Below are 23,300 nucleotides of genomic sequence, written 5' to 3'. Positions count from 1 at the left end.
CATGTTTGACTGAGAACTGCTAGATTGTGTTTCACTATACTCTTAGTTTGTTGCAAAAGCGCATATTTAGCAATTTTAAGCAAGTACAAGGAACGCATCAAGCCTACTCTGCAGACAGACTACAATAATATTCCTCAGAAATTGTAACGTTTGATGTGAACATATACTTTCTTTTAAAATATAGTCACAATTTTTGCAGGTAAAATGATTTTACACCCCACGAGGCCTCCATCCGTTTATTTCCTGATGTGCCTCAGGGTTACTCAAGTACCATAAATGACTACAGTTATTGTAGTCATTTCTCACAGTTATTGCCTGCTGCGAGAGAGGCAAAGTACATATCTGTGCACCTAACACACCCTATCACGCCAGGTGAAGCTTAGGACTAACTGCTTAAAGTCCATTCTCTCCTTCCTACACCCCAAGCCTTACTATCCACTATACTTACATTCTCAATCTATCCTCTGGAAAATAAGTTTGTCTCTTTGCAGTATATTTATTCAACACAGTAGTAATAGAAAGTTCTGGAACACAATTTAAATTGTGTTACTGTACTACCTGTAATGAATTTCCACAAAAAAAATCTGAAGTTAAGACGTATTCAGTGGAGTTACACTAGCATATATTAAGGCAGAAGACTATTATGGAATAAAGCAATGAATGTGGAACTCCACAGTGTTATTAAGAGATCGTTTCATAAGAATGAACATTCACAGTTGGATACTCCTCTGCTCGCCAAAGGGGTACAAAGCAGCACCCTATTACGCCTTCAGAGACAAAAAGGATTGCATTTGGTCAAGGTTTCTTGTTTTCCATAGCTGGATTTTTTCTACATTTCACTACCTGGCATTCCCAAAACACAATGTTTGCAATAACTGGCTACTATTAACTTAACCAGAAGATGGCAGAATAAGGCTAGCATCTGAAGCATTAGACCTACCTACCAACTCATACAGCCAAAGGTCACTCACATTTATTGAGGCTGTCTCTTCCTTTAAAAACACTCTCATTTTACTTTGAAACAAAGTATAGTTATTTATTTTGCAACTGACTTGGTTATTCCTCTTCAGATTTCTCAGTGTCAGTTACTGAGTTTCAGTAATTGACATGCTGAAAAGTTATTTTGACAGAATATCTACGTTATTCAATTCATAGTGCTAAGATTACAGTTATAATCTATAAACCAGCTACAACTTGCATTTTATTCCTTGCTTAAATGTAAAAGCCAGTGACTAATGCCAGGTCACTTAACTTGAAGATGGGAGATGTAAGTGGCAATTGCTATGAAAGGGACTCTTCAGATAACTTCAGTACCTAAGCAATTTGATTCCTATCACTTAAAAAGTCATATTCAGTAATGACTTTTTGATTATTAGGTGTGTGTATAAACAATTGCAAGTAATAACATGTATTTATACCTATATATTTAGAAGTTTCATAATATTTTATAACTGCAGTACCACAGTGCTCTTTCTTTCATTTTTCAGTATTTGAAGTTATATAAATACCTGTTTATCAGGCTTTCTCCCGTGTTCTTCTGATAAAAAACAGGAATTGGAACACCCCAACATCTTTGCCGTGATATACACCAAAATGTCCTTCTATCCAGCATTTCTAGCATTCTGTTCACTGCAGACGTAGGAACAATTTTCACTTTTTTCAGCACTTCCTATAAAGTAAGACAGTGAGTTGTTGAACAAGATTCAGCATTCAGACACACGGTGGTAGTGCTATCAGTAAAGAAAGGTCCATGCCTACAGTCCTACTCCCAGTACTGAGTAGTATGTTCTCAGGCAACTGTCACATTTAATTTACTCCACCACACATTGCTCTTCAGTAATATACTTAGAACACTATGTACATGTTCCCAGAGAGCAACCAATATTTTATTGCCAGCTCTGTTTCACAGACACACTAACGTGAGTTAGAAGTGGCTTCAGTATCTCTATCTGATGCTTAATAGCTCATTGTGTCTTTGAAACTACATCTTGATACTCACACCCAATCACACTGAATAAGTGTCTTTTTTTTTTCTTTCTAGACAATGACAGACATGGAATGAATGACTCATGCCCTAATTAGAATAAAATCACTGTTACCGAAGACAGCCCAATGCGCTGGTCAGAATTTTCTGTGCTGATACACATAATTTCATTTAAAAAAAGAAAGTGCTTTTAAGTAATTTTAAATAAGACCATGGCCAAACGAACAGAGGAGCAAATAAAGACGTATGGCCATGCAAGGTTACTTTAATAACAAAGGTAACTTTACTAGTGACAGAAACACCATGCTTAAAGGTATTAGATAAGAAGAGAGTTTTTTTTTTTTAAACTCTCTTTTGGGGAAAAGAAATTCAGTAGTTCTTTAAGAATCTTATGCATCCCCCATAAATGCTATGAACAAACATCTCAGTCATTTATTTATCCCGAAATGTATCAATACTGACAAAAAATAAAATGACAGCACTAGTCATTTCTACAAATAACTACAGACACTACCTAGTTTACAAGTTGCTAACACTTGAGAACACATTTCAGAGTGACCTACAGCAAGACTTTTCCTGATTTAACAGCAGCTGATGTCATTTGGAATGTCCCACAAAAAAAGTAAAACATACCTGTGCTGCAGCTTTTACACTTGCTGTGTTTACAAACCACTGCTTGCTGGCACGAATAATCATTGGTTTTTTAGTTCTCCAGTCATATGGGTAGCTATGCATGTATTTCTCCTCTTTCAACAAACTCCCAGCTGCTTGAAGCATCTTAATGACTGAGTGAAAAAATGAGGCAAGATACAAATCAGATTTAACCATAGTGGTCCTGTTAACCTTGATTCATTTATTTCCACAACTGACACATAATAAGAAGTGCCTGTGTCTCATCCATATTCAAAACATATGACTGTATGTTCATAGGAACCCTCAAGAACCTGCAGGAATGTAACAGATAATAAAGTAACAAATGGCTGAACATCAAATACTCACCAGCTTCATTTCCTTCTTCGAGTACATTCTTCTTTTGAAGTTCAGGACCTGCAGCTTCAGTAAAATATCCGCTTTCATCCACAAGGCACTCCTAAAAATAAAAATGCTAATTGTATCAATAAAATACTACATGACAATTAATTACTATTTTTGGTATTCAAAAGCGAGTTAAGTGCTATGCTAAGTAGCTACTTTTCTGATGAAAAGCAAACTATGTTTTATTTACATACACTTCAAACTGCAATTTAGTAGTTTACCAGACAGACAAGCGATTTTGACCTACGAGAAGAAACAAGCACCATGAGGTTTACAAAAATTCCACAACTGTTTTCCAGCAAATCCCTGGTTAGTATTTCAATGATTTTTCAAATTAACAGTTAAACAACAAAAACAAAAGCAACCAAAGCAAAACAAGAAATAAGAGAATAAACAGGTTTTAAAACATCTCAAGAGCCAACTCTTCAAAAACCCAAAAGAACATCCCGTATTTTCATTTCCACCAAACACAAACTGATCATGCATAACCAAATAGCATGTATGTTTAAAAACTATTGGCACACAAGGATACTATGTATTAAAAGAAATTTAGTCCCTTAATTGTAATTTTTTTCCTTATTCAAGAATACTCCAAGCTTTACCGAAAAATAATAGTAATTATTAATTCTAGTAATACCTACATAATCAGTTATTTACTAGTCTGCAAGGTACAGCTTGTACTGACAGAATTGTTGTCTATATTATCATTTAAAAAAAAAAAAGATGAAATAAAGCAAAAACACACCCAAAAAACAAACAAACAAACAAAAAAAACACATAGAAACAAAAAAAATCAACTTCTATCACCTTCCTGGAAGCTTTAATTAACAGATGGCTGGAAAACTATCCTTTTATTCTGATACACACTTTAAGCTTAGTCCTGCATTCCTTTAGGCTGTTAGTGATACACTTATCTGAATGCTTTTAAACATTTTCAAGTTTTATACACAAAGTTTGACAATAGCTTTAAGGGCATGTGATCAACAGTTACAGGAAAGCAAGAACAAAAGCTGAAAAAAGTACCGTGGGTAGCTGATGGTGAGAAGCTACACTGTAGTCTTCCATACCATGAGCTGGGGCTGTATGAACTAATCCTGTTCCTTTTGCCATTGTCACATGATTTGCAGGTAGCAGGGGAGATACTCTGCCAGGAATTGTAGGATGAGCACAGGAACCATCTGCCAAATCTGCACCTGGTGTGGAGAAAAAAAATAATAGAAAAAAGGAGAGAATAGAGAAACAATTAATGCATTCAGCTTGTCTCATCAGAGAGCAGAAACTGAACAACTGATCATCAGCATATGCTTGCTGATACTTCCATATTTAATACTATTTTATCTTATTTGTAGGTCCCCATCCAAATGCTTTCAAGTAATCTACATTTTTAATTCTGCAAACCTTTTTTTTTTCTCTCTGAAGTAAAAGCTTTATTGAAGTAAAAGCTTTACTTCTACCTGAGACAATGCTCTCAAAAATAAGACATGGCAAAAGACCAGAATAACATGAAAAGTCATAGAAACCGATTTCTCACCTCCTCTAGGTACACATATTTCCAGCTTTGCATCACAGACATAAGCAAATGAATAAAATTGACAAATGACATATTAAATCCCAACGCAAAACATTGAATCAGAAGTCTGCCTGTTAAGAAATATTACTATGCAGTATGTTAGGATGCAAACTTAATGGCTTTAGTACCTTAGTACAGACAACAGATGCAGTCTTCATAGTTATGAAGAAAGCTTAAGACACCTCTTAACAAGAAGAAACTTAGGAATCCTAAATGACAATGGCTAACAGAACTACAAGTTATGTTGCGCTAGGTGTTTTTTCAATAGTTTCCATAGAATTTAGCTATTATGCAGTCATTAAGCATACTTGTAACTAGCTGCTTATTCTCATGAACAAGGGCTGAAAGACAGACATACTGCAGTCAGTGTAATGAAGATTTTGAGCCTAAACACACTTCCATTCCACGTTTAAATTTTCCAAGTGTAAATCCAGATTTTAAAAAGTACCCTGTATCTGAAATTCTCAATCGTAGATTTCAACACACCAAGACTGAGTCTGACAGACTACTCTTCATATTGTTTCAGGGAGGCATGTTCTCAGAATATCAACAAACATAATAAAACATCAAAATGGAATCAGTTTTCAGTTACCTACACAATTTCTAAGCAACTTAACAATATTAAAACCTACCTTTGCACGTTGAAATAACCTCAAACTGTGTGTCCAAAACAGCAGCTGTAGATTCAACTCTATCTGCAGCTAGAATGAAGTATTCACCAGTAGTTGTACATTTCACAATTGAATATCTACAACGTAAATATATATTTATGATGATACTAAATAATTACAAACACCAGAAAGCTTAAAATTGTTTAAACAATCTCTAAAAAGATGGCATAATGGGTTTTAAGATCTATATATTCAATTTACTCAATGTCAAAACAACTTCAAGATAGAACAACATAAGAAAGAAGAAATTACTAAAAATGAAAGAATAAATTAGTATATTAATAGAGATACAGAACAAAGCTTACAATTGCATCAATTAAAAAGGAAGTAAGATGCATCAAATAAAACTTAATGGTTGTCCAAAATGTTTTAATTTCATTTTACTGTCAAGTATTGCTAAGGAACGACACAGATCAGTGAACTAAGCTAAAGACTTACGCTGAATCTGGCATGTAGCAAACTGCTTGATTCGCTGGCACAGTCCACGGTTGTGTGGTCCAGACCAGCACACTAGCAGGGGACGATCCATCTACAGATGCAAATAAAAAGTGCTTTACTTACAATTATCGTAAAAATAAAAGCACTAAGACTTAGAAAACATCCAAGAATCATACCTATCACAGAGGTCAGCTTAGGCGGTGTCTTCAACAGGGGAAATTTTATATACGCAGAACGACTGACATGCTGCTCATTGTATTCCAGCTCTGCTTCAGCCAAGGCTGTTCTGGGTAGATATCAAACTTACGTTAGCGCACTTGAATGTGAAAAGCTGTCGATATCCTTGTTAAAATTTTAAGACAAAATAGTAAGCTGATTCTTACTTTGCTGAAGGAGACCAAAACACAGGTTTATAGTCCTGATAAATGAAACCCTAAAGGGGGGGAAAAAGAAAGTTAAAAGAATCAAAACTCATAACACAATCAAAAACGTACTTCAGCAGAATTTCAGCATACCTTATCGTACATCTTGTGGAAGACTCTCAGCTGGTTCGCTTCATACTTTGGATCAAATGTACGGTAGCAGTTCTCCCAATCTGCCATTATACCCCAACGAATGAAAGCAGATTTCTGTTTCTCCATTGCTCTTTCTGCAAATTTTCTGGCTGAAAGGAATAGTTCCATTAAGTATACGGTTTCTCTGGTAAGTCTGATAAGGTCAATACAATGTCATTTAAAATACGCTATTGGCATTTTGGAGAAGAGCCTGAGCTGAGCATATTGAAACTATGCACTAATTACAGATATGTATTAAATAATTATTAAGGCTCAAAAAATTATGTATTTCAGAGAATTAGTTATATAAAGTGACCATAAAGGGTAAAAAGGCCTAGAGGACGCATTATTTGACTAATATGAAGATGTACACCACAACGTCTCTAGAAGATAAGCTGCCTTTATAAGGGAGAGGAAAAAAATAAACGTATTTAACCATGAAGACAATTTCTCAAAATGTGCTATGAAATACCAGAAAATAAGAATGAAAATAAACCACCTGATTTTGATGCTGATCTAAACTTTTCAATGCAATATGCACATTAAATTATTAGCTGATTTCGTTGCTGCAATTTCACGCTAAAGTGGTTTCAATTGCTCATTGCAAATAGCTTTGCAGCTGAATGTTGACGTCTTTCAATACATAATGCATTTTTTTTTAGTTTCCATATAATGCAGACCAACTTTCTCTGAAAGGATCACCCATATAGTTTTGCAGAGTTATTGAAAGCAGAGTCAATACATTCTTAGGTATGATATTGAGCCAAACTGTCCTGACAAAACCAGTACTCAGTCTGCTTGGCAAACACATACAGTGATCCTCAAAAATGTCACCAATACCTCACAGAAAAAAGCACACAAAAAAGTATAAAAGCTATATATAAAGAATAAAATTCAAAATATGGTGAGTCGGATGTAGAAATATCTAAGCCAACTTTTTTCCAGTAAGGATATTACAAACAGTAGTTTACCTTTTTGCCTAATTTCCATTGGTGAAAGATTTTCAGCTCCTTTGACTTCTGACAATGCCTTCAACTCAATTGGCAATCCATGACAATCCCATCCTGGAACATAGTGTACTTTATAACCTCTCATCATATAGAAACGATTAGTGATGTCCTTCAAGATCTGAAAAGATAGAAGGGTCAGTTAGCACTTTGGCTCCCCCAAGTGGAAGAGCGACATTATTACTATGCTAGAATTAAATACAAAAGGTAGCATAATTATTTTAGAGTTAACATATTTCTGATTTTTCTCTTACACTTTGGCAGAACCTCAAAGGGCCTCACAGCGAAAGAACTGACATTCAGCATAATTGAAAGATGCAGCTTATAAACTTGCAGGACTTTAAGTGAGCAAATCCTACTGGCCCTCTTTTTTGAGCATTTAGCTAGACTTAGTTTGCTTAGTGTACATTATTTTTTCTTGATATAAATGATCACCTAACAAAACCTGCGGTTTTCAGAAGTCCAGCCTTTTGAACTAGTACCTTAAGAAGCTGTGGGTCACATTTTATTCTTTTCCACTCTGTAGTATATGCAACACTATAATTCTCAAGATCGAACCTAAACATACCCACACTTGTTTAGCAATATTACTTTGAACCTGAAATGCATATTTTACAAGCTGCCTACATTTAATCATTGTGGTTCTACTGAAGATACCCAGATAAAATAAAAGACTAAATGCAGTGTAATGAAATTGCAAACTATCCCCCCAAAAAGAAGAATAAAACATGGGTCAACTATGCATTACAGTAAATATTTACAGGTACATGTATACACTCACCTACACGTGTACGTATGATAAGTTCATTAAACACAAACCATGCGTTTAAAATGGTTTGAGAACAAGTTAAAGGCTACACTTTCTCTAAAAATGCTTACTCATTTACTGAAATATTCAGCACGATAGATGAACGCTTAGCATGTAGGTGCGATATCTGGGCATGCATTCGGTCAGGGTACGGTGCCCATATCAATGTGATACTGTACAGTTTGTGTGTCACCAGGTTACTCTCTTTTATCTGTGGCACGAAAGCTACAAGGCCTGTGTGCCCAAACACGGGGACGGGTGCTTAACACGAGCGGTAAGGGGAGCGCCGGAGGAGGCGGGGGCTGCGCCTTTACTTTATTTAACGCGTGGCCAACGTGGGGGTCTCCGTTGGCGTACGGGGGTCCGTCGTGGAGGCAGAACTCCTGCTTCGCCTTCCGCTGCCTCTGCCACGCGTAGAGCTCCGAGAAGCCGCTTTTCTGCGGAGAGAAGCACACAGCACAGCCGGCGGCCGCTCGCACCCCCCCTGCGCGGCGCCCCGGGGCCGGGGCCGGGCCCCCACGCCGCCCCACCCCACCTGCTGCGTCTCCAGCTCGGTGTCGGGCTGCAGCCGGCCGGGCAGCTGGGCGGCGAAGCGGCTGCGCGGCAGCAGCACGCTGTCCCGGTACCCGCCCTCGGCCAGGGGCTGCCGGCTCCCGGCCTCCGAGGCGGCCCCGGCCCGGCCCCGGGCCCCGGCCCCGGCCCCGGCCCTGGCCCTGGCCGCCAGCGGGGCCCGCCAGGCCCGCAGCATCTCCGCGCTCCGCCGCGCTTCCGCCTGCGCTACGGCGAACGGCCGGCGCCGACGGGCCGCGCCGAGGGACACGCCGCGCCGCAACGCGTTTCCCTGCCGCGCGGCGGGAGGAACGAGGCGGGGTGGGAGAAGGGGGGGGAGGATGCGAGGGGACGGCCCCCTGGCTCGCGCCACCCCGCCGCCAGGTCGCTGTCGTGTGTCGCGACAGGCGGCGGCCCGGCCGGCAAGGGCGTGCTGCGGAGCGGGGCAGGGCCTGCGGTGGGAAGGGGCGGACCCGCGGCCGCTGAGGAGAGGGGAGCGCGGCCGGGAGGCGCCGGGACGGGGCCGCAGCGGGTGAGTGAGGGCTGGGGGGTGAGGGGGGGGCGGGTTGGGTGCTGGATCTGGCCTAATTCACACCAAAAAGTGCCCTCGTGGCGAGGCCTGGCGCGCGGGGAGGTGCAGCCCTACGGAGATGCGAGGCACCTTCTGCGTGTTCTCGCCTCATCGCTTGCTCCCAGCCGGGGAGAGGGGCACACAACTTGCCTTTTCGGTTCCTCCTCAGCAAATCTTGGTTTTCATGGGGATATGTTAAACTTTGCTTAAAGGTTTCGTAGGGTTTCTCCATAGAAAGCTTTGAAAATCCAAGGAAAGTGCATCCAAGGAACACGCTGGGTCAAGCTTCTAGCCCCCAAGGCAGCGTTTCCCTGTTGCTTTCTGAGGCTTCTGCATCTTCATGCACACGTTTGATGTGCTGAGCAGCGAAATACTAAGTTTCAGCCTCACTTTATGAAGCAGAAGTGAATGTGCAATGAAAGGCCACACAAAGGATGGGGAGCTGGGGTTAAAACCTGAATTATCTTCTTCATAACTCAGTTCTTTATCCCAAACTTCCCATCTAATTGTCCTAATTTGTCTGCTCTGAAAAGTGTGCGTGATCCAGATGTTTTCAATATGTAATAAGCGACATTTTATTTTACTTCTTTCTAAGTTATTTCATGTGGGGGTATGTTATAATAGTGTATTTCTTTCTACATTTTATGATGCATACTTGCTCTGCATTTTTTCAGTTGTTTGGGAGCAGCTTTTTGCCACTGATAGCATTTCCAAAATTTCCTCTGTAGCCATTGCTGCCTGTCCAAGATAGGCAGTGTATGCTTTGGGTATGGACCTTGGCTATTCTGTGCATGACTCCAGAGCACTTTGCTCCTATCCATGAGCAGTAAATAACAATAATTAACATTAGCAACTGTACTTTCTGAATATACAAATGGTCTACTCTTTTAGCTTCAGAGATCTTCTGACTTTTAAAGATACCTCTGCAGTGTTTCTAAAATGCTGAAAAGGCCCTTAAACCAGCTGCATTTGGGATTTTGATGCCTCTAACGTTGCCATTTGCCTTTGCTTTAAATAGAGGTGAATTTGGGGTCACATCAACATCATATACAGTAGCTGGACTTATCACCTCATTATATTATACTTAGTAGATATCTCAAGCAAGAAAGGAGCGGTGTTGTATAACGACTTATTGCCACTTAAGCAATACTTACTGAAAGTGCTGCAAATAGTCTGTGGCTGTGAGAGGAGGCTAATACTTATCGTATTCTGTTTGGTGATTAATTGCTTCCTCTGCATTTTTTCTAGCTCTGTGCTCATGTGTTTTCCTTGGAAGTAAATCATGTATGTGAGGTCTTCCAAAAAAAGTTGCAGTCTACACAGGTAGAAAAATTGTAAGGAAATCATAAAAAGCAATTAACTCTGCATTTTAAAGGTTATGGAATGATTGCCAACACTTCTTATTCCTGATAATAATTCCAGGTACCAAAAACCTGAGAGGAAAGGGTGATTACTGGCCTTGAGCTACAGGGATAGTTATTCTTTAATTACAAATTGAAGGCATAGTGAATTGCATTGAAAAGTCACAGCTCACTATTACTACCCACTGTAATTCACTTCCCCCTTCCTACTCAGCTGAAATAACCTGTATCTGTTTGGAATGTTATATAAAATATTTTCCTTCTTGTCATCCCTTATTTTTAAAGAAGTGTGCAAACTTGGTTTTGTTTCTTTTCAGCATTCAGTATGGCGTCTCCAACTCTGCTTATGCGTGTGGTTGCCTCTGCATATTCCGTTGCGGAAAAAGCTGCGACAATTGTTAGAAATGTAATGGCTACAGGAGACCTGGGGATAGTGGAGAAGGTATTTCTTTTACTTTGTTCCAGTTCCACTTCTTTTATCAAGATACAGGTCAAGCTGGTATTTTTGAAGATCAGAACTGGGAAAGGCAATGCAGTTGATTCAAGTTGCTTGACCTCACCTCTTTGATACAAAAACCGTTGTTAAAGGATTAAAAGAGCATTGGAGTAGAAGTATATTTTGATTGGTATTTCTGAAGGATGTTATGATGGTTAAAAGGAACACATTTTTTCCTGACACTTTGCACAAAACACAAGGTTTGGATAGCAAATCCAAATTTCAAATCAGTGTTCATACTAATGCATCTTTCCCATTAATTTCCACATGTGTGTTCTAACATCTGTAATGCAACATATGTTACTGGTCCTTGTGAATTTTGTGTTAGGACAAGCCAATCTCTTTTTCTTAAGAAAAAAAAAAAACACAAAAAACTTAGCATTTATTGTAAATCATGCTTTTCAAAGTTAGTTTGGCACTTCAAAATTAATTGTAAATAGGAAATAGACCTGAAATTACAATAATCTGTGTGAAGTTCTTAATTTGCTGTAAGTTAGTATGCTGCATAAACCAGGATCTGGGTTATGACTACAGTACTGGAAGTGGTGGAATTAATTTTTAAGGTTAATTCTAGCTTTATGGGTAGGTTACAGTGTTGTGGTCTGCATTAAATATTTATTTATTTTATGGAATCATAGAATGGTTTTGGTTGGAAGGGACCTTAAAGATCATCTAGTTCCAACCCCTCTGCCATGGGCAGGGATGCCTGCCAGTAGATCAGGTTGGTTGCCCAAAGCCCCACCCAGCCTGACCTTGAACACTACCAGGGTTCGGGCATTGCTAGCTCCTCTGGGCTATCTGTTCCAGTTCCTCACCACCCTCTGAGTAAAGATTTTCTTCCTTATACCTAGTCTAAACTTACCCTCTTTTAGTATTTAGCTTGTATTTATGCTTGGGGTTGCCCCAGCCCAGATGCAGGACCTTTCACTTGGCCATGTTGAACTTCATGAGGTTCACACAGGTGCGTCTCTTTAGCCTGTCAAGGTCTTTCTGGATGCTTCCCTCAAGCGTGTTGACTGTACCACTCAGCTTGGCGTCATCAGCAAGCTTGCTGAGGGTGCACTCGATCCCGCTGTCCATGTCCTCAACAAAGATGTCCCAGGGTCTTCCTATTTTCCCTTTTTAAGAATGGGGTTGTGTCAGTGGGAACTCCAGCAGACTGCCACGACTACTCAGATGGGATGGACGGTGGCTTAGTAACTACATCCACCAGTTCCCCCAGGACCTGCATCTCATCAGGTCCCAAGGACTTGCGCGCCTTTAGGTGTGTTAGTTGATCTCAAACTCGATCTTCTTCTATACCGGGCAGTTCATCATTCTCCCAGTCCTTACCTTTTAATTCTGTGACTTGGGTGGTGTGGCTTGAGTACTTTCTGTGAAGACTGAGGCAAAAATGTCGTTCAGTACTTCAGCCTTCTTCATATGCTGAGTAACCAGGTCTCCCGTTTCTTTCTGGAGAGGGCACACATTTCCTAGTTTTCCTTTCACCACTGACATTCTTACAGAAGCTCTTCTTGTTACTTTTGATGTCCCTGACCAAATTTAACTCTATCAGTGCTTTAGCTTTCCTAACCTGATTCCTGGTTGCTTGGACAATTTCTCTGTATTTCTCCCAAGCTACCTGTCCTTGCTTCCACCCTCTGTAGGCTTTCTCTTTGTATTTCAGTTTGGCCTGGATCTCCTTGTTCTTCTGTGCAGGTCCCCTGGCATTTTTGCCTGACTTCCTCTTTGTTGGGATGCGTTGCTCCAGAGCTCGAAAGAGGTGATCCTTGAATGTTAACCAGCATTTTTGGTCCCCTCTTCCCTCCAGGGCTTTGTCCTACAGTACTCTACCAAGCAGATCCTTGAAGAGGCCAAGGACTGCTCCTGGAGTCCAGGTTACGAGCTTGCTGTGTGCCCTCCTCACTGCCCTTAAGACCTTGAACTCCACCATTTCATGGTTGCTGCCGACAAGTCTGCCCTTGAGCTTCACATTCCCCACCAGCCCCTCCTTATTAGTGAGAACAAGGTCCAGCATAGCACCTCTCCTTTTTGACTCCACTTGGAGAAGGAAGTTAGCATCAACGCATTCCAGGAACCTGCCCTGGTCTTTACATTGAAGCCGTTGCTGATATTTATGTTTTTCTAGAAGTAAGCACTTTCAGCCAGTTGTACAGAGAAGACCGACCCTTTATGACTTTTATTGTCAGATCAGAGAGTAGATGCAAAAAAGTAAGCTTTCTTTTTACTTCTTCCCATTTGATCAGTTATACTCACTAGTGAGAAAATATTTGCATTTTTTTCCTTTTTTTCCCCATTTTTTTTCTGAGCATTTAAAATCAGGTGTATGGGGAGAGAGGATTTAGAAAACCTGGAAGGTAATGATCTAATTTCAAAAGAACTTAGATGTATAACAGTGTTCTCTGAAACAAATACGGTATGCTTTCTAACATAACCTGCTTTTTTAGGTTCTTGGAAAATCTTGTAGTGCAGTTGCATTAGTAAGCCCTAAAATACTTCTGTTCAGAGATTAAAAGGAACCATTATCTGTAGTTAGATTAACTGGTTAACTTTAAATGCATAAACAGATTTCATTAAGCTTACTTTTTTTTTCTTTCTTTTTTTTATTTGAGAGTCCACATATGTTAAGGTAATTTTACCTAAAAATAATTGTTTGGTTTCATCAGCTTAGTTTTTTGTTGTGTTTTTTTTTTTTTTTTTTAATGCAGGAAGTTTAATATTATTTCCCAGTAAATCAGAGATGCATTGCTTAATCATCATCTAAAACAATAAAACCAACAAACAAGCAATTTTGAACTCTGATCAAGTGAATAATTGTAAGTACAGTGTAACAAAAACTGGCAGAAGTAATAGGTGATATAGCTTCTAAATAAGACCACTGATTGTACCTACCTTATTTTTATGAATACTACAAACACACAAAATCAGGTTGAAAACAGTGACCAACAGGAAAGGTTCCTGTCTTAGGAGCTAGCAATCTCAAAGAATTCCTGCAAGCTTTTTATCAAAGGTGGCTGGGAAAGAAAGAGAGTGTAAGAGAGAACCTGTATGTGCCTATGCCTTATAGTTGGGAGAGAAGAGAGATGCAAGAGAACGTAAAGTTCTCATCATTTATTCACTTTCTGCAGGCAGGAAACCTCGAGACCAATTCCATCTGGCTTTATTGAAAGCTTTAGAAAAGCTAGGAAGACAGTGTTCCACCTTTTCCCTCACAACAGTGACCTCCCATCCATTTATCACAATGAGGAAAAAAAAGGTCCAAGGACAGTTGAATTTTTAGCTAGCTCTTCCACTCCCTCCCCTGATGTTCAGAGTTTTCTTTTTCCCAGTCAACTCAAAAATCTCCATTTTTATTGCTTCTCTTTGTAGCCCTTCTACTTTTTTTTTTTTTTTTTTTTTTTTTTATTAGGAAGACATTTTGTCCTGCTATTCCTTTACTATTGATGACTGTTTTGAAGAACTACAAGTTAGATTAATTGGACCTTTAAATCACCTTTTACTATCATCTCTATCTCGCTTCTCTTTCCGAATTTTCTCTATCTTTCCAGTGTGCCTTAAAATACTTATTTTTACCTGTTAACACCTTAATTTCTGCCTTTGTTCTTCTTATATCTGGGTTTATACTTGTATTAATTTATTCTTTACGTAGTGTAGTATTTGCACAAATACACGTTCAGTATGTTTGCATCCATGAATAAGAATGCAGCATTTACGGCATGTATTGTTCCCATATCATACCAGTGTATCTTAGTTCGGAGGTATACAGGGAAAGAAACTTCTAGTCATTAGCCTGCCTCTCTCAGGACAATAAATATCATTAGGTTAATGATTTGTCAAATTAAAATTCTTTTTCTTTACAAGGTAGATATTCAGGTTGCAATATGAGTCGTTATACTATTTTTGTTTTGAAGCACCTAAGTTTCTATCTGTCCTTTGACAGACTGGAGCCAATGACTTGCAGACCAAAGCTGACCGACTGGTACAAAAGAGCATTTGTGCTTCACTGGCACGGAAGTTTCCCAAGGTGACGATCATAGGAGAAGAAGTAAGTACCTGATTTATTTCTAACTAACAATTTAGGATGTGGTAACTCACGGTGGAATTTACTTCGGCAAGTTTAAGGAAATACCTCTTTGGAAAAAAGACATAGATACCCATCCCATTTTATCTTTCCATTGCATTAGCTTTGTCAAGTAAGTTGCAAGCCAATCCGTAAGGCAAATTGAGGAGAGTCCAGCACCTTTTAAATTAAAATATAGTAATTATTATTTTTATTTTATTATATTTATTATATTAATATTATAATTACTATAATATAATAAAACCTTTTATTAGGAACTACCCCCTGATGAGGTAGATGAGGAATTAATTGAGGATGGACACTGTGAAGAAATACTGAAGAAAACTTGTCCTGCTCAGTACACTGGAATTAAAGAGGAAGAGGTAATGTTATAAGTTGGCTTTCATATTTTACACTATTCTATTTACTGGGTACTGACTTTAAGAATGCATTGAGAAGAAAGATTATTTTAATGTTGCCAATTTTTCTTTTTGGTCTGAAAACTGAAATATAGTCTCGAGAATCACACCTCTGGAGTGGTGGATATCCCATTGTGCAACAAAGGGAAACGGAAATTTGATTCTTACAACTTGTGATTCAAATTTATTTGAACCAGATTGACTTTGGACATGAGAAAGTAATGTCATTTCCATGTTCAATTTAAATATTGATACCTCTGTTAAGATACTTGCTGACAAGTTCCAATCAGTTTTCAAGACCTTTTTTTTTGGTAAAATACTAATAATGTAGGCTTCAGTCCTATATCATAATGCTAAAAATTTGAATGTATTTGTTTGCTGTCTTTTGTAAGGAAATAAAATGCACTGAAGTAAAATACATAGTTCATGTGTTTATTACGTGATTTGTATTAGTTTATGCTGTTCCTAAATTTTTATTTTTTTTAACAGCTTGTAATATGGGTTGATCCTTTGGATGGAACCAAAGAGTACACTGAAGGTTGGTTTCTCAGTTCTGCAGATTCAAAAACTTACAGCAATGCAATAAAGTAGCATGTACGTTTATGATAGAAGCTGCATACAATATTGTTTCATAAAGCTGATTTTGTTTCTGTACTCTGTAAGTACTATGGATTTTTTTAATCATTACATTCAGTTCCAACCAGTATTGAATATTCCTGATGGGCTACCAAGTTCCCACCAGTTTTTATTATTTCAAGGAGCAAAGGGCTGCTTTTAATTGCTAGCAGGTTGTCTTAAAAAATTCTTTAGTTAAATAAGCTTACAATTTCTTACATGCTTTGAACTGGAGGATTAAACCTCCTGTACACACAGGAATATGCTCAATTGCATTTACATCATCCTCTTCAAACTATTCAAATGGCCTGCCTTCCTGCTGCATCTTTTAGTTGGTTAACATAAAATCTTTTAGTGAGATTTTTTTTTCCCCATTTTCAGGGAGAGAGATGTAAAACTGTCATCCAGTTGCTGGTTTTGAAAACCATTAAAGAATTTATACTCACAGTTTTAGAAGAATGTCATCATATTCTTATAGCAAATTTTCAGTACCTAAAGGAGGGACTCTTTGTCAGGGAGTGGAGTGACGAAGACAAAGAAGAATGGCTTTAAACTAAAAGGGGGCAGATTTAGATTAGGTATAAGGACTAAATACTTTTATTCAGAGGGTGGTGAGGCACAGGAAGAGGCTGCCCAGAGAAGCTGTGGATGCCCCATCCCTGGTAGTGTTCAAGGCCAGGCTGAATGGGGCTTTGGGCAACTTGGTCTGGTGAGAGGTGTCCCTGCCCATCCATGGCAGAGGGTTGGAACTGGATGGGCTTTAAGGTCCCTTCCAAACCAGGCCATTCTGTATGCTGCTGTGTAGTTGTACCTTGAAACTTTTCTCATTATGTGTTAATTATAACATAGCTCACACTAGAGAAATTCTTTTTGGAGTGTTTTTTGCAGACCTTGAGGCAAACTGACTAAATCAAACATTTTACACTGGAAAATCCTGATTAGTGTTTGTATTTTTAAGCTACCACTTTGCATATCAATTCATGGTTTACTTTTTTTAATGCTTTCTATTTTTCAGTCATAACTGTATTCATATTATTTCTGTACAGGTCTCCTTGACCATGTAACAGTTCTCATTGGAATTGCTTATGGAGGCAAAGCAATAGCAGGAGTTATTAACCAGCCATATTACAACTATGAGGTATTAAATGCATTGATATATTTGAGAGCATTTGGTGATTTGTAACTGTCGCTTCTATTACATTTCTAGTTAGCACACTTGAAACTAGAATTAAGTAGAGAAATATGCACGTATTAGTTTATCAGTGGAGGGAGGCAGAATATAATGCCTCACCATGATTTCACAGATGAGAAATGGTAAATGAACTTCTGAAGGTTATATGACATCATTGCCATAGAGGGAAAGAGATCTGAGGTGTCCTGATTTTCTGCTCTGGACTCTAGAGTATTTCCTTTTAAGTGCCACCATTTAAATGAATATTCCAGTATTAATATTATATTCCCTAAGATGGAAAGATGTCTCTAGCTACTCTTTTCTATTTGTCCTATAAATACTGACTGTTGTGGTTAACCATCATCTGGACCTGTGTACCTTTTCCATAGGCAGGAGCTAATGCTGCATTGGGCAGGACAATTTGGGGAGTCCTGGGCCTAGGTGCCTTTGGATTTCAGCTCACAGAAGCACCTGCCGGCAAACACATCATTGTTACCACCCGTTCTCACAGCAGTGCCCTGGTAAATGACTGCATCAGTGCTATGAACCCAGACAGCGTCATCAGAGTTGGAGGAGCAGGAAATAAGGTATGAAAACTCCAAATCTTTTGGTTTGATTGGGAGGTGGTACCTTTGGAAGAAGAAGGATAATTATGAAAGAAAACTGTTGTTTACCTGCATGAGTGTACAGGAGTCTTCCTCCTCCTTCCCTGGCATGACTTGTCTTCCTAGCACTCAGTCTGCCATGGGGTAAGGAGTCAAAATTTGGTACAGATACCATTTGTAACAATGGTCATGCTGGACATAGCTGAAGTCTGTCTTTCCCTAGTATTCTGTTACTAGAAGAGAAACTAAAAAGGTAAGAAAAGACCAGGATGACTAATGGGAATGCAGTATAATCATAACTAATCATAACTAGACTTTTCCAGCTGTTCACATTAGATAGTTGGAGAAAAAGCCCTGTAAGAAACACATGTCTAAGGATAAATGTAGGAGCAGTACACAGTAATATGTCCTTTGCAAACCTTCTTTGCAAACGGAATACTCTCCTACCACAGTTTTGAAAGCTTACTTTTGTCATGGCTGTCAAAAAGACCCTTGAATGTCTTTTTTCAAACATGTGCATAGGCCCAAATGTCTCTAAGATAACACAGAGAGAGTTTCCACTTTACTTTTGTAATACTTGCACAAGATAAGGAATCTTGTTTCTGGAACTAAAAGCAGATTTTCACCCTTTAGAATGTTTATCTAACAATCAAAATAGATCCCTTGGGATGGTAATACAGTGTATCTTTCTAAATCTTAATATATATGTATTCTGTAATACATGAAAGGACTGGTACTTATTTTCAATTTACAGAATAAACTGATCTAATCCCAGTTTCCTAGTGTTATTTTTTAACTGTTTCTAAATGCCTAGATTCTTTGCAATGATTACCACTCTGTTTTCATATTAGATCATTCAGCTGATAGAAGGCAAGGCATCTGCTTATGTATATGCCAGTCCTGGATGCAAGAAGTGGGATACATGTGCACCTGAAGCTATTTTACATGCTGTGGGAGGTAAGTTAACAGTATTCAAATTTCTCTCTGAAGTAAGTGAAACTGCATCAGTTTAAAATCATTTATACTTTTCATAGAAAGAAAAGAATTTCAAAACATGCCTTTGGAAAGAAAAAATTACATTATGTATATATGTGTGTGTGGTCATGGTTCACTAGGGGCTGAGCCCTCTGAAATCAACAGTAACTCCAAAGGGGCAGCAAATTATGCTCAGGAAAGCATTATGTTGTCTGTTTTACCCTGCACTAATATAGTCAAATAATGAAAAAAACAAATTCCAGAATTTTGAGTATACTATTTTTTGTATTTTCAAAGCATTTTTTCTATTGGCTACTACTATACAGTAAAATCACATTGTCCTACTAACTAGACACAAGAGTTCATTATTGCTAACATGTTGTTGTGTAACATGTGGATATTGCATTCTTTATAACAGCAAAAATAGGCTAAATCATGCGGTTGTTCCTTGGATATACAAACTCCAAAATTGAGTCATTAATGTAATTCAGTAAAATTAGTGGTCTCCAGCCAACATAAGTCACTTCACCGTTCTAGGGAGGAATGGGAGAGAGAAGTTCTGAAAAGTTTGACTAACAAGAATTTGAATATAATATTTTCCTGTTGTTTGCATTGATAACCAGTATATGCTAATATTGTTTTTTAATCTCCTGAATTCTGTCAAGCAAATATATGGGCTTCATGACAACATGATTTATTCATCTCCTCTGTAGTCTACAGTATAGTGTTGATAACTGGGAAAGCTTTAAACAGGTTAGCTCAGGCACAAAAAAACAAGCAATCTGGGGCGGCACAGTGCTGTATTTAGCCTCCTAGTTATGCAGGTATTGTGTGGTTAAATTAGCTTGCATTAAAATCTGTGTTGCTCTTGCTAAGGGATTTCTCTAAACTCTTTTAAAACCAGCTGGGGTATTTCTATTTTATGCTGTAGTTTGTGTTATAGATACGCCCTGGCTTTTACCTGAACTGAGAATTTTACTGTCCTTCTTGTCAACTGCCAATGTATTAAATACTCAGGAAGCATTTTAATTTATCCATAGGACAGAGCTGTTGTTTTTTGTTTCCTGAAACATGAGGAATTGAAGTATTGCTGAAAGAAAACACAACTGATTAGTTATTTGGTTTCAGTGAATAAAAAACTGTTGTGCTCAAACAGGGCAAAAACATCGTATTTCACATCTAAAGACAGGCATTTGTACCTCAAAGAATGTCTGGCTTTTGTTTTCTTATTGATTTGTTTTTTTAGTTATATCACTATACTAACAAATTAGATTATCCCTCTCCAACTGCTGTTTGCTGGAATGAAATGTTTTTGTTTTGTTTTCAGGCAAGATAACTGATATCCATGGAAACTCATTTCAGTATAACAAGGAAGTGAAACACATGAATTCAGCTGGGGTCCTTGCCACCTTGAGAAATTATGACTATTATGCCAGTCGTATTCCTAGCACCGTTAAACAATCTCTTGTGCCTTAAAGCAGTAAAGCATCTTCACTCAGCCTGGAAAGCCGAGAAAGTAAGCTTGGAGGAAAAGAAAGAAGAAGAAAACTGAGCTTGAAATTGTTTTACAAAATCTGAACCTAATTCTTACATTAAACAGTTCAATAATTTCAAAATTACCTGCAGACCGTCTACATAAAATGTTGGATCAGATTGTTTTGCTGTGTTTAGCAGATAACACAATAATGACATTTCTTCAATAGTTGTTTTCCCTGCTCTTTGGAAGTAGAGTGTTCATTCTTCATGTGATATGACTGTGGTAAACTACTGCTAACTGTAACAGTGCAATCCAAAAATCATCTTCAAATTCAGGGCACAAAATCACGTTAAGTCATTTAACAAATTTCGTTTAATGTTTTTTGTTGTATGTACTCAACAAGAGTTTATTGTGTTAAATGCAAATGGAGTAAGAATTTGTCTGGATGGATTAACTCATTATTATAAAGTTGATTGTTTTGATTCTTAGAAGTGAAATGTGTTCTTTATAGGCAGGGGCATTTGTATTTCAGGATGGAATGAAGCTGTTTTGTTTTTTGTTTGGATTCCCTTAAAAATGTTGACCAGGATCTGTTTTCTATACAGGCAACTCCTGAGGTAATTTATTTCCTGCAGGACTTCTGTCATATATATGTAGCAGTAATTAATGTAATCCTTTACAATGATGCTGTGGTCCTTTCTATCTAGCCAAACTAGGGTATTTTAAGTTAGTTCTAGAGGGGTTCTATATGCTTCATAATTCCAAAACAGTTAAGCTGTTTAAAAGCTATTTTTGCATTCATTGAACTCAACCAGCCAATAGTAACCATTTCATCTGGCTGTTTTATGATCATACATTTTATTTTGCTTACCAAATATTTTAAGATTCTCTTTGGTGTTTAATGCCTGCTCTCACTTTATGAAAGACTGTATCTTTCAGTTCAAGGTATGTACCAACCAAGTTAAAGTTGTGTACAGAATAGACACACGATTACAACTGTGAGGTATTAAATGCACTGATATATTTGAGAGCATTGTGAAATTTGTAACTCACTTCTATGACATTTCTAGTTAGCATGCTTGAAACTAGAAAGTGTGTGCTGGAGGTAATGTTGTGTGGGGAAGGAATTCCCAGCTTCCCTCTGATTCCTCTGGCAGGGTCTATGCCTCCTCAATCCTGGAGAGTTATAAGCATCTTTACTGGGGGTCCTAGGTTACTCTCTCATATGTGTGGACCACAGAAATCTGATTTTTTTTTGTGTCTAAATTGAGAGCAAAAGTTCCAGGTGCCTTTCTAAGAGCAAATGAACTTGACACTACCATGTTCCCCTCTAATGGAGTGCAGGTTAAAAGACAGGAGAGCAGGGGTCAAGACGACCTAAAATGAACTTAAAAACTGAAAGACTGTTTCAGTCAGCCTTCCCCCATAGGTGTGAGGGCTAAAGAAGCAGCATTGAATTGTCCAGCCTACTTGAATGCAGAAGAGAACAGGAAGAAGGAAGTTAGGTATCATCAGCTAAAATTGGCGACCTTAGTTAATACAGATGAAGTCTCTTTAAGAAGAGTGAAGGCTCTGGAGTATCTTGACTCAGTGGGACACTTCTGTTTTCTCCAGATTTTATGATGTAAGCCCTTCACCCTCAAATCAAGGAGTCTTTGGGCCCCCCTTCCCCTAAAAACGCGACACATACTGAGTAGTTGCCAGTTTCAACAGACTATATGCAGTTGTTCTTTTCTGTTTGTTCTCTGTGCACAGAGAAGTGACATCTGCTGAGTTCTCAGGCTTGTGGTGCTAGGGAGGGTGTCTGAATTTGTCTGCTTACTTTCTTAAAGCCTGAATAGCAAAGTTCTTCCAGCATGGTTTGTTTCCTTTAATCTCGCCTGACACTAGCAAAGTAGCTTGCAAGTTGCACTGAACCCCTTCTATGTCCTCCTTGCCCACAGGATTAAGTCCTCTTAATAACCACACTCTGCGTCCACTCAGTCTTTAAGCTATCACAGAACTTAAAGATACAAATGCTCTGTTTTCCATACAAATTTCCATAAAAATTTCCAAATACAGTTTTTGATAGTGTTCATGTTATACAAATTTATTCCTACTGTCATCAAACAACATACTTAAGTCTGACCTTTCTAACTGCAACTAGAGTCCTTGGATTTGATGTTTTCCTCTCATTGGTAGTACCAACATGACTTCAGTGAAGCAACTCCAGGCTTTTCCAGATTGTTCTTAAAGCTAACTGGCTTAAAGCTAGCTGTATTTCCAGCAAGCAGGAATATCTTAACATCAAAAGATATGAACGAGGCAGCTATTGCTGAAGGGTTCCCAGTCTCTCTATGTGCAAACATGGAAAAGGAACAGGGGAAGCTCTTTCCTTTGTGAGGACAGCTTATCCCTATAACATTTACTGATAAATTAGCAAGAATATCACTTACCTCACCCTATCATCATCAGCCAGTCCATAATGCTATCATTACACTGGATTAAAGCTGCATATGGAAGAACAACACATGCTTCTAATCCTTTCATCTAGAGCCTACCTTTCTTCTCCTTCCACAAGTGCACGACTACTAAGAGCGCACAAGACAGATTCAGCCTGCTTTAATTAGAGCCTTCATCATATTTTGGCTTCTCATAACTTGAGTCACTCCATATACTGAATGCGATTGAGGTTTGCTACCTAGTAAGTACAGACTAATTTTCACTCAGTTCTACATAATTCTCTCCAGGATTCCTGGATATGCATGCTTTAGAATTCACATCAAAATTGGCATACGAATTTGCAAAACACTTTAAAATGTAGAATGACTTAAAGCCTGCTTTCGTGTGTCTTTCCTTGAAATAGTCACCAAACTACAAGTACAGAGCTTAGTAATACTCACTTGTGTCTCTATATCTTTATTTTCAACTGACATCTGATGTATGTTTGGAGAT

At 38.4% G+C, this 23,300-nt stretch overlaps 2 protein-coding genes across 2 annotated transcripts in view; one reads left to right on the top strand and one right to left on the bottom strand.

The window, feature by feature from the left end:
• Positions 1-8,815, bottom strand: part of IARS2 (isoleucyl-tRNA synthetase 2, mitochondrial) — a 28,379-nt gene extending 19,564 nt beyond the window's left edge. The window contains exons 1-12 of the mRNA XM_032183743.1: positions 8,603-8,815; positions 8,382-8,504; positions 7,224-7,380; positions 6,214-6,362; positions 6,082-6,131; positions 5,875-5,984; positions 5,699-5,789; positions 5,222-5,337; positions 4,043-4,212; positions 2,984-3,074; positions 2,618-2,769; positions 1,509-1,669 (exon numbers count right to left, since the gene is read on the bottom strand). Of these exons, the coding sequence (XP_032039634.1) occupies positions 1,509-1,669; positions 2,618-2,769; positions 2,984-3,074; positions 4,043-4,212; positions 5,222-5,337; positions 5,699-5,789; positions 5,875-5,984; positions 6,082-6,131; positions 6,214-6,362; positions 7,224-7,380; positions 8,382-8,504; positions 8,603-8,815 (1,583 nt within the window). The remainder of the gene's footprint in view (positions 1-1,508; positions 1,670-2,617; positions 2,770-2,983; positions 3,075-4,042; positions 4,213-5,221; positions 5,338-5,698; positions 5,790-5,874; positions 5,985-6,081; positions 6,132-6,213; positions 6,363-7,223; positions 7,381-8,381; positions 8,505-8,602) is intronic.
• A 111-nt stretch (positions 8,816-8,926) lies between these two features.
• BPNT1 (3'(2'), 5'-bisphosphate nucleotidase 1) lies at positions 8,927-21,394 on the top strand. Its single transcript, XM_032184886.1, has 9 exons — positions 8,927-9,148; positions 10,866-10,990; positions 14,985-15,089; positions 15,380-15,487; positions 16,013-16,061; positions 17,185-17,276; positions 17,699-17,896; positions 18,766-18,871; positions 20,217-21,394. The coding sequence occupies exons 2-9, from the start codon at positions 10,874-10,876 to the stop codon at positions 20,363-20,365; spliced, it is 924 nt and encodes a 307-aa protein (XP_032040777.1). The 5' UTR covers positions 8,927-9,148; positions 10,866-10,873; the 3' UTR covers positions 20,366-21,394.
• Positions 21,395-23,300: the final 1,906 nt, after the last annotated feature.

This window comes from Aythya fuligula, chromosome 3 (assembly GCF_009819795.1).
Source record: "Aythya fuligula isolate bAytFul2 chromosome 3, bAytFul2.pri, whole genome shotgun sequence".
NCBI classification, from domain to species: domain Eukaryota; kingdom Metazoa; phylum Chordata; class Aves; order Anseriformes; family Anatidae; genus Aythya; species Aythya fuligula.
Note: the sequence above shows the minus strand (reverse complement) of the source record. Positions and strands in the feature narration are given on the sequence as shown.